The 11,351-nt window shown below is 51.4% G+C and overlaps 4 protein-coding genes across 4 annotated transcripts; 2 read left to right on the forward strand and 2 right to left on the reverse strand.

The window, feature by feature from the left end:
- Positions 1–4,741: 4,741 nt before the first annotated feature.
- LRP88_14010 (uncharacterized protein) lies at positions 4,742–6,590 on the forward strand (the record flags this gene model as incomplete). Its single annotated transcript, XM_083250363.1, has 2 exons — positions 4,742–5,634; positions 5,684–6,590. The coding sequence occupies 2 exons, from the start codon at positions 4,742–4,744 to the stop codon at positions 6,588–6,590; spliced, it is 1,800 nt and encodes a 599-aa protein (XP_083094697.1).
- Positions 6,591–6,820: 230 nt separating this feature from the next.
- Positions 6,821–7,468, reverse strand: LRP88_14011 (HotDog domain-containing protein; the record flags this gene model as incomplete). Its single annotated transcript, XM_083250364.1, has 1 exon — positions 6,821–7,468. The coding sequence occupies one exon, from the start codon at positions 7,466–7,468 to the stop codon at positions 6,821–6,823; it is 648 nt and encodes a 215-aa protein (XP_083094698.1).
- Positions 7,469–8,551: 1,083 nt separating this feature from the next.
- LRP88_14012 (uncharacterized protein) lies at positions 8,552–10,130 on the forward strand (the record flags this gene model as incomplete). The annotated part of the gene is made up of 4 exons (XM_083250365.1): positions 8,552–8,829; positions 8,881–9,082; positions 9,154–9,381; positions 9,435–10,130. 4 exons carry the CDS (start codon positions 8,552–8,554, stop codon positions 10,128–10,130), a joined length of 1,404 nt encoding a protein of 467 aa, XP_083094699.1.
- A 245-nt stretch (positions 10,131–10,375) lies between these two features.
- On the reverse strand, positions 10,376–11,290 carry LRP88_14013 (uncharacterized protein; the record flags this gene model as incomplete). The annotated part of the gene is made up of 3 exons (XM_083250366.1): positions 10,376–10,885; positions 10,947–10,975; positions 11,032–11,290. 3 exons carry the CDS (start codon positions 11,288–11,290, stop codon positions 10,376–10,378), a joined length of 798 nt encoding a protein of 265 aa, XP_083094700.1.
- Between the last annotated feature and the right edge of the window lie 61 nt (positions 11,291–11,351).

Raw genomic sequence — 11,351 nt, forward strand, 5'->3', positions numbered from 1 at the left:
GGGCATCGAGCTGAGACTGTTGGAAAGCTGACTAGATGTCCCATCCGCATGAATCCCACAAGCATGAAGCCGAAACATATCGGACGCACCATGCAGGCGCTCTGCAAGTCTACCCCGAGCCAGAGCTCATCGACGATGGCTATCATCACAATCGAGGACATATGTGCTGTACTCCACACCAGCCGTCGTGGAACATCTTTTGCATGCCACACCGATCGTTCCCATCCTTCGTGGCTCCTCCAGACTTGTCTCACAAGTGCGCAGCTCGCAAAAGACATGGGTATGCAACCGAGCCATGCGTTTCATGTCTCGGTGTTGGATAGTAGCGTCCGACACGTGGAGAGAAGAGACTGGAGAGGCGAGCATGTGGTGTTGTACTCGGCAGGATATTAGCCCTCAAGCGAGGTATGGTTGCGAAGAGACGCCGAGGTCTATATCACCATGCGTTTTGTGTGACTTATTAGCATGGACCTTCTCGAATGGGGATGGGTGTTGTGGCTGTTGGATGATACCCAAGAGAAGATTGCGTCATAGTGACCGTCTTGACGATGCATAAGACCTCTATTCATGGGCTTTGAAAAGACACCGGGATACCTATGGATGTTGAGGTTACCAGACTTACACGTATGTTGAAAAGACGTAATTGGTGGTGCATTGAGGCATGTTGGAAGCATGGCTTGGCAAGTGAAACATCGGGACGAATTGAGCTTCTCGGGGATCGATAATTTTGTGTTAAACACCACGATGATAACACCGAGCTCACAAGCTTGAAACATGGTTTCATCCGAGACCTCGCTTTTACCTGCATTGCCAACCGATGTAGCCGCGATAATATGCCTGGGCCCACTTCACTCTGGGATGTGCTTTGACAACTTGAGCGATCTCTCATGGCAATTCAACAATACCGGAAATGGGGTAGGGAAGAAAGCTTGAAACCGAAATTGGAAGAGTGTATCAAAAACATCGGAGATTGCGTTGTTGAGCTCTATGAAGCCTGTACGAGGCACCACATTCAGGGCCTTCGTGTGGGGCCTGTTAAGACAATAAAAAGAAAGCAAGAGATGTATATGAAGCGACTCAAAGTGGCCTCATATGGCCTGTTTTCAGCTTGATCAAAACCCGCTAGAGGTCTCGGCCGACTCCGGTGGCTGAAGGGATACCCGTGGTCGTCGGAGACTTGCGACTGACTAGAAGTAAGAAAGTTGAATGGATTCAACTGTCGTTCTGTAGTGTATATTGAAGTGCTTGGATGTCTTTGATCGGCACCCGACCGAGCGTTGAGGAACATACTTCAACACCAACTGGATTTAGCCAGTTGATGATGGATGGGTTAGTGTAAAGGCAATCATGGAGAGGCGGGAGGCATCAAGAGTACAATATCATGAAAGTCTAAGGGAGTATGAGAACCTCGAGTTTTCACCGCCACATGCCGTTGCCATTGACTTCGAAGTATATGGTAACTCCTACCTTTGTATCTCGCATGAGACCTGAGATGATACCATTCCACTGCTTCGCGAGAGATCTGTAAAAGACAGAAGAATCTCAGTCCTGGTAGCTTTTGCGCGCAGTCGACCAATACTCAACTATGGCTGGCGCTTGGTTGGTAGATATCATAGATCCTACTACACTGCGAAGTCAATGGCTGAGTTCTGATGCCAGGGCAAAGACCAGGTAGATACATGCTCTTTGATGGGAAGATAGCAAAGAAATTGCTCCCGAATGTAACATTGAAGAACGTGCGAGTGGCTGTAGGATACTCAACCTGGGCTCTTCGGTCACCTCCCCTTCGTATGCATTATAGCAAGAACGAGAGCATGCTTCGAACCAGCGTGATAAGTACTAACATAGAGGGAAAATTGCATACAATGAACGATTGGAGATAATGCTGTCGCCTGGAATAGCCTAGATTCTTGGCCGGAGACTGACAACGACGGAATGGTCTCGCGAAAATCGGGTCGAGATACTCAAGAGAATGACCAATGCCCAGTTTAAAACATTAAGCCCTAATCGAGCGAGATATTTGCTAATTGTGTAACTTGGAAGTGATTCTCCCGGTAATTGAATGCCTTTGTGGATCATTCAGAAGGACGATTCCCTCTTGTGGTTTGTTGTTAAATGATATATGAAGTCCTTAACTCGCCAAGACAACAGAAGGAAAGGATAGAAAGTAACTAACTAGTGAATATTTCATAAAACAGGAAGTTCGCCAGGTTCTACAGGACTAGATCTCCCAGCGCCCTCCTTTCAGGATGGCTAGTGCCGTCCCTTCGCATTGTTCCTGAACATTATGCAGCGGCAACATCGCCCACATCGGCCGATAACTTCTAATACAATACGACCCACTGGAAGACTGGCAATATATACTATATGACAGGGAAAGCAGGTATCTGGGCCAAGGTATGGTTTGTACCAAAGGTGGGATGCACAACTCGATTGGGACAGCTGAAGTTCAAAGCTGCGGCAACTATAGCTCGAGTATGTGATCATTTACGGACCTTGTGTGTCTGATCAACTTAGTTATAACTTAATTAGTGGGAAGGGAATTTTCCATCATGGATCTCCATCATGCGCTTCGCCTTGGGGAACGGGGTAAGCCCAGAGTCCAAAATCGAGACAGAGACTGGCCATTTCCCGACCTAAACTTGTGGCAATTACATTAACTTTGGAATTAACAAGTGAAACATTCTAGTAGGATGTTTACTGGTGCCTTATTTGCCGTGAGTGAGCAGACTTGGGGTGGAAAATGCTGTCCCATTCAATGACATCGCAAATCTGGCTAGATGCACTCACCCATTCTAAGGCTATATGTGACAACGGATAATACGTAGGTTAATCAAAACAATGAGATCATTCTAATTATGATAGGATGAGTAACTTCCGACTTTGACTATCGTTGGGTTTTGAGAGTGGCATCGTTTAAGATATGTTAGATCCATCGTACTTGGATGCGGCAGCAATATAACAGCGAACTCATGACCACAGCCATCATGACAACTTGACTCAGCCTTGATCTTATCCTAATTTTACGGATGACCCAATGGCATCAACGAAGTGCCGTGTTGAAAGGACTTTTGCAACTCCTGCCTCGGAAAGGCCGTTATGGACGTGCTCTCAACTGCCGACTTATGGCTGGCGCTGGTTAGGATCAGGACGTCCTGATCGTCACAAGGGTTCCTGGAAATAATTTTTCCAGATAGAGCACTCGGATTGCCATAATTACCAAGCACATTAAGGAGATGTGTGTATGGCACAGCTCCTTGCCTTCGGAATGGCCGCAACCGCACTCAGCATATCGGCCGAGACTGGAAGATATATCATTGGAGTTTTCGTATTTTAACTCATTGGACTGGCCCTACAAGGCATACTTATGGAACTAGTCGAGCACTCGGAGTACTATAACAAGCATATTACGGAAATGAGGGATCATAACCCCTGGTTTTCGGAATGTCCGTGACCGGGGTTGCAAAGTATATCGGCCGAGACCGCACGTTACCATTGGGACTTTCGTATTTTACACCGTTAGACTGAGCCTGCAAGGCATTTTTATGAACCTAGTTGAGAACTTTGTTGTAGGGCTGTCTGTAGGTTAATCGAGCCCCTGAAACCGCCTCGTTTCGTGCATTGCCGTTGTACAATGGAAAGAAAGGGAGAGTTTGCTGGGGATCGTGGCCACACCGATAGTTGGAGGCCGCCAGCTCAAGGGCATGGATACTCGCATATGTTTTCCAAGAATCATGCTGTTGGTCTGATCAATGTCTTTGAGTGCGCAGATGCCGAGTATCATGAAGCATCTTGGCTGCAGCATGTGAACTTGGCGAGAGAGGCCTCCATCACATTCTCGATCTCAAGTCGGGCCATTCTGATCGATCTAGAACAGGATTCTAGGATCCAAGGCTGATGATGTACATTTAAGTTATTTAATGGAAATTACCCGCGCCTGTTCGCATTGCCGTGTTCCGAAGCCATCATGAAGATTGGTACGCACCGGCCAATGAGAGGCAACGGCTGAGCCCTGTGGAACCTGTCAAGAGGTCATGACCGCTGAGAGACGATCAGGGTTCCCCCCAAGTCGGCGAGTTTTGGTGGATGAGTGCCCAGACCCTGGGCGCTACGCGGCATCCGTTAACCGCTACGGGCCCAGACCTTGGCGCACTATGTGCCGTTGGATCCGGGAGTTTCTGCAGTCAGGAGCTGTCTTGACGGTGAGCATGACGTCAGAAACCACGGTACCTGTTGCGAGCTGGCGATGCCGAGCTTGCGCAGCCGTTGTCGCCAAGGTCTTGTTTACGGTAGATGGGCAGATGGAGAGTGGCTGGGCTGCTATTGCTCTCTCTTCTCGCACAGCTTGGGGCAGAATGAAAAAAATCGTGTCAAGGGGGAAACGGGCGTTGGCGCATTCAAATATCAGCCACCGTCCGCCATCGAGTAGCTCTTGACCCAAAACGGATGATATCCTCACTGCCGAGCTGCGTTGCGACGGCGCATCCAACCAACCATCCATCACACCACAGGACCCTGCGAACCAGCCTCCCAACACCTCCTTGTGAACTCAATCCTGCATCTTTCTCCTCATCATACTGTCGTAAACCCAGTGCGCGGGTCATAGAGTGCCGATCAACTCGGCTGTCCCGGACCTGGAAGCTGCTTGATTCACTGATAGATACGCTATCGGGCGCATCTTGAAAGCCGCGAGCTTCACTGTCGCAAACCCCGCGAAGTCAGCCTCGCGATCCAATTCGAAATGTCGGCCCCAGACACCCCCGAGGCCCAGACGAATGGCCATAACGGAACTACACACAATGGCGAGAACGGCGCATCAACTGCGCAAACTAATGGTGCACCAAAGTCGCAAGATCCTCACGACGACGGCCACAACATGTTGAAACATCCTACGAGGATAGGAACCGGTCTGAAGGAGCGCATCAACAAGGTTAAGAATGGTCCTCCCGGCGGCTTCGACCCGACTCCTCTACCGGATGCGCCTCAGGGCTACACGATTCGCTTCATCTTCCACAGCGCCTCGAATCTTCCACCCGCAGACTTTGTCACGGCCTCTTCAGACCCTTTCCTCGTCGCGACACTTCGAGGTACCCAGCCCAAGAGGCACAAGGAGGATCCGGACCTCGTTCACAGGACGAGAACCATCAGGAAGACCACAGAGCCCAAGTGGGAGGAAGAATGGGTTGTCGCCAATGTCCCTCCAACCGGGTTCACGCTTAAGTGCCGAATGTACGATGAGGACTTTCCGGATCACGACGACAGACTGGGCAACGTGACGATCAAGATTGATCGCTTATCCGACACATGGAAAGGGCTGGACGAGACGTACAAGGCCAAGAAGCGCATGATGAGCAAGAGGGCATATTTCGCCAAGGCTCTCACCAGCGTCGTCAACTCGAACGTGCATATGACGCCCGTTCTCCATCTGAGCATGGAGCTGCTAGGACCATCCGATCCGCCTTATGCTCAGATGTACACGGTAGGACCGACAACCTGGGTCAAGCACTTTAGTCCCTTGATTGGTCGCATCGCCGGTGTCAAGGTGAATGCGAATGCAGACGATGACGCTCGAGATGAGGCCGATGAACAGGCTGATAAGAATGGGAAAAAGAAGCCAAGGACTCAAAAATACGAGTATGTGCCCCGTCCCCATCTCAAGTCCCAGACTGACCTGTTGCGATAGCTTCCAAGCCAACGAGATGCAGCTACAAGGCCCGGTGCCTCCAAAGCTGTACCACCGCTTTGTCGAGTTCAGACCCATCATCGCCTCCATCTACTCGTCGACGGGCTTACGCGGCAAGATTCTAAATAAGGCGCTGCACAGCCAGCACCGCCGCATTTACAACTTCAACCAGTCGACCGAGTATGGCGACTTTGACGCGTGCTCTAAGGAGGCTGCGCTTCAGTTCCTGAAACTGGTCCACTTTGACGAGGGAGGTCGCATCTTCACCTACGTGTTGACTCTGGATGGCATGTTCAGGTTCACCGAAACGGGTAAGGAGTTTGGCATTGACATGTTGAGCAAGCATACCATGCATTCAGATGTCGAGACGTACATCGCCTGTTCGGGCGAGTTCTTTATTCGACGTCTCAAGCATCCTGTGTCTTCGGATGAGGTCCATCCGAAGGAGAAGACACACCCGAACGAGCCTGTCTCTGGTGGACCACCTAGAGACGACCCCCCACACAACCCTGCGTATTACCAGCTCATCATTGATAATGATTCGGGCACATATCGACCCGACAAGTCTACTCTTCCATTGCTGAAGGAGTTCCTCGAGAAGAACTTCCCAGAGCTTGGTATCGTGGTGATGCACTGGGAGGACAAGGACCTGCAAGACATGAAGGAGGCTCAGCGAACCACCAAGAAGAGCGAGGGCAGAATGATCAACATGGTGATGAACAGAAGCCAGAGCAGCATCAGCTCAGCTGAGAGTGAGCTCGACGACCGCGAGGCTGGCTGGGAGCAAGGGCAGAAGAGCAAGCGAGAGGCGGCATACGAGGCCCTTGAAGACCCGCACAAGGTCAAGGATGTTGTCAAGACGTTTGTTCCTGGCATGCGGTCGGAGAGGGGGGAGAGCTCCAAGTGATTGGACTATGACTGTTACGGCCGAACTTATGATATCTGGGCTAGATGGGTTGGCACGTTTCTTTGTGGTGAAAAGATACCTGGGATTGGTTTTGCAAGGATAGTCTCATTTGTTACCCTAGCATTCTCTACTATGCAGTTCTTTCTGATCATGTTCTAATCTACGAGCATTGCTCGCCTTCTCATTCCCTGGATGGCCTGTATCTATTCCCAAACGAGCCCATTCTACAATCACAGGTTTGATTTGAGTGCCACCCACTTGCTTGAGCACTTGGCCAGCACCTCGCCATCTTTATCCTTCAAATCACACCGAATTCTAGTCTTTCTACCGTCGGTCTCATCTACAGTCGAAGTGATGTAATACACGCCGTTTGTGGGAACTGGCTTCAAGAACTTGATGTCTAGCCCGCCCGTCACATTGGGCGTCTGGAACGCTCTCGCTTCCTTTCTCAACGTGCTATTCAGGTCAAATATCGTCCCCATAGACTCATCAAGCAACGAAGCAATCATTCCGCCATGAGTCACTCCAGGGAACCCGCTGAGGCCGTCACCTAGAGACACAAGGGTGACGGTCTCGGTGATGCTGTGTGAGGGGTCCTTGGCGACATCGGTGCTCGGGGCACGGAAGAAGCTGATGAGATGGGAGAGACCGCGTTCGTTGTTGAGAGTGAGACCAAAGAGCTGGTCATGTGCTGACGATGCCGGGTTGCGACATGATGGAAGGAAGGGAATTGTGTTTGGACCTGATAGAAGAGATGCTGTCCAAGGCACAGAAGCGAAGAAGGTGAGTTCAGAGGCAAAGAGGTCGGGTGGTGTTCCCGGGAAGAGGACATTGAGAGCCGGGCAGACGATGGTGCTGTCGATGGGAGGAAAAGACATTTTGGATGAAGCTCGCGATGAAAATGGGTGGTTGAAGAAAGGTTGACGATGAGTCGCGATATTGATGGCCGGTCCGATGCGATGTTCTCCGCAACGCGGGGCTGGGGGTCGAAGCCGGAGGATGCAGGCTCTTGACAGCGCGGTTTGGGGACGTTTTAGGACGGACCTTGCGACTAGCATCATCCAACAACCTAACGTGACCGAAGCAAATAATGGATTTATAGATGGAGGAGAGCGATATAACAACGCAGAGTTGGAATTTGTCGGGGCCGCGGGATTGTGAAACCGAGGTACCTATCTGGGCGTCGATCTTCTAAGAACCAATAGAATGAGGGTTGCTCCTTGTCGCCTTGGGCAAGTCACAACCAGAACTATTGTTCGATGGCTAGGAATTAGACCAGTCGCTAAAGATTCGACCAAACTTCCAATTGGATGGAAATAATGGCCGAGGTCAAACGGGCACTAACTTTCTTGCGGGGTGTGGTGGTACTCGGTGACACTTTTGTGCACACTTGGATATATACCCCAGGTTTAGGAGAACCTCACTCATATCGTGGACTACCATCTTGAGTCCTTTTCAAAAATACAAACTGGACTCGATAAATAGCTTGTTCAATTCAGCTGCCAACATGTTCCCTTTTCATGATGGGCTCTATGCGAGAAGGCCTTATTCAAGTGGTTCACACAAACGCCAAAGCGAACGACCATGATACGCCCCCGAATACGCCATTGTGGTCACAAGAGGCCAATTGCAAGCAAACAAGAATCGGCATCGTTCGATTATTTCCTCGGAAGCTCTCGGTGACATTTGCTCTCATTGTGATTCAGTGGGAGCCCCTCGGGAGTACCTGCACTGGTTGCCACTGGTGGCACCTGCCAACTATATCACAACGCACTGTGCCTGCCTGCCTTCCTTCCCGAGCAGAAGGTGCGACCTCGAGATCTCTTTTTTAGAGGTTCGTGCCTGCCTCAACTCCTCTCATTTCATCCCCCCCGCCTCCTTCGCTCCGGTGGTGCTTCACCTCTGCTCACCTTTCGTTCAACCACCACCACGACCGCATCGAGGCATCAAGCGCCGTCAACATGGAGGGCCCCGAGAAGGGCCAGGCATTTTCGCCTCAGGAAATCGATGTTCTCATCACGATCGAGCGAGTTGGAGCGGGCTGCTCCATGGTGGCCATCACTCTTGTGATGCTGACCTACTGGGCGTTCAAGAAGCTCCGGACCACCCCAAACCTCTTTCTCCTCTTCGCTTCTATGGCCAACGCCGGCGCCAGTGTGGCCTCGATGATAGGATACGATGGACTTGAGAGAGGCGAGGATTCTACTCTTTGCCAGGCTCAAGCGTTCATCTTTGAATGGTGCAGTTCCTCCGCTGGTGAATGAGTGTGTGTTACTGACCTGAGCGTCAGGTTCATGCAGTCTGATCCTTGGTGGTCTTTTGCCATGGCGATCAACGTATTTCTCGTCTTCTTTCTCAACGCGAATCCACGAACATTTCGGCAGTACGCCTGGCTCTATTGTGTCATCTGTTTCGGCGGCCCCATGATACCTGCGATCGTCCTCATCTCTGTTCGAGACCACCCTGACGGCCTCATTTTCGGAGATGCCACGGTAAGTGACCACTTACTTTGTTATTTCACCTCAAAACTTTGTATCTGGTCCAATGAACTGACTTGTTTCAGCTGTGGTGCTGGATCGGAACTGACTGGAGCCTTGTCCGCCTGTACTCGTACTACATCCCGATCTGGATCTTCTCACTGCTGTCGATTATCATCTACATCGCGGTCGGGTTCCACGTCTTTCATCACCGAAACCTTCTCAGGAATGTCGCAGCAGATCGATTGGGAAGTGGGGAAAAGAACGGCAACAACCCATACTCAAGCAGTGATGCCAAGGGATCCTCAGAAGCGGTAGGTCCCTTACCAGTACCACTGACAGAGGAAACGCTGACCACTGTTTCTAGAATCTTACCGGTCGCCAGGAGTTTTATGGCACGGCGGTTACGGAGGTCCAGATCACATCTTCTGTGCCGAGACGGAAGCACCAGGACGAACCCGCCATGCCGGGTGTTATTCATCCCGGAATGAGTCCCAACCGCGCTCGATCTTGGGCCTTGCCAGCATCCTACGAGCACCTCGAGCCGAACACTCCCACCAGGCCCCAGAGATTCGAGACGACATGCACCTCTGACAGCACTCCAAACCCGCCGCCGACGATCGCTTCACGCCTCCGGGCTGTCAAGTCAAATGCTTCGCTGAAACTCAAGCGACTCGACCCTGTCAAGATGGCGTACTTGCGGACTAGCTTCATCTTCGGCTTTGCAGTCCTGATTACCTGGATCCCAAGTTCGGTCAACCGGCTTTACAGCCTCACGCACCATGACAAGATCAGCTTCCCTCTGAGTGTTGCGAGTGGATGCGTGCTCCCGCTCCAAGGTGTGTGGAACGCCCTTATTTACTTCACTACGAGCTGGAAGACGTTTTGTGAAGAGATCCGGGCAGTCAAGGCCCAGTGGTTTCGGAGGCACGGCGAGGCTCCTGGGGCGATTCGCCTTGACAGCGGACTGGGCTCTTTGAGGGTTGAGCACCGGGACACATTTGAGCGAGCTCAACAGGGGCAGATGAACAGTCTGCGGAATGGAAAGCTGGAGGAGGTGTGATACCCATTTGGAACCGGATCAACTATCATTTGGTGGAATTTTATTTGACAAAATGGTGTTCAAGGCGAAACATAGCGCACGCAGGTTAACTGTTATTTCAATCATCAGCTGCAGAGGAGAAAGCGACTGAAGCATCTCAGTAGGCCACAAAGGAACTGCAATGAGTCTAGCATGAAATTTATTCATAATTTTGTTCATTCATCGTCGTGATCATGGCAGACTTGTTTTTAATCAGGACTGTCAGCCTAGGAATCGTAGATGGCTTCACCCTCTGCTGCATCCACGCCCTCTCGCACAACTCTCTCCACGGCAGCATCAATCTCTTCGTCACCGTCGAGGAGATCGAGCCAGGTGTTCTTCACACCGTCAGCTGCAAGAAGTGCTGAGGCAACCTTGGCGACTGCCTCGCGGCTGATACCGTCCTTTGATGATAGATGGGCCGTCTTTCCCAGCTCAACCTTGGTAGCTGGGTTGTGGGTAAGGGTTCCGGGGCGAAGGTTGAGGCCAACGAGGGTAGGGCTCTGCTTGGAGACACGATACAGGGCCTCATCGGCTGCAATCTTGGCCTTGTAGTAGTTTGCAAGAACGCCATTGTTGACGGTCTTGTGGAACTCATCCCACTCGCCAGCAGGCCACCACGAGGCACCGGCGCGGCGAGAGCCAAGGTAGGAGACGAGAAGGAACCGGGTGATGGTAGGGACTGTGGCAGCGGCGTTGATGAAGTGGATTGCTGCGTCGCGATCAATCTTGAAGGTCTGCAGGATGAGTTAGTAGCTGGACCATGATGAGGGGAGTTTGAGTTGGTGAGGTGCGTACCCGGTCAGGAGCGCCTTTGCCTCCAGCGCCTATATCTCATTAGTATCATGATATCTAACTTCAGCGAGATTAAGACCAAACATACCGGCGCTCCAGGCAATGTAGTCGGGCTTCACCTCGTCCAGGATGCTCTGGGCCTTGTCCTGGGACGTGACATCCTCGATGCTGCGGACGAGAACATTGAGCTTGCCGGGAAGACCGGCACCGAGCTTCTCGATGGTTGGAACCTGCTCCGAGGCGCGGATGACACTGGTGACGGTCCAGGAGCGCTTGAGCAGGAGGGGAGTGAGGTGCTGAGCGACGTAGCCGTGGCCGCCGAGGATGAGGACGTGGTGAGAGGCCATTTTTGAGTATCGATGAGGTTTCAAGGCACTTGAATAGTTGATGGGATAGAAAATCTATAAG

This window comes from Fusarium phalaenopsidis (genome assembly GCF_050370095.1).
Source record: "Fusarium phalaenopsidis strain FUZ10S chromosome Unknown contig_32332, whole genome shotgun sequence".
Taxonomy (NCBI): domain Eukaryota; kingdom Fungi; phylum Ascomycota; class Sordariomycetes; order Hypocreales; family Nectriaceae; genus Fusarium; species Fusarium phalaenopsidis.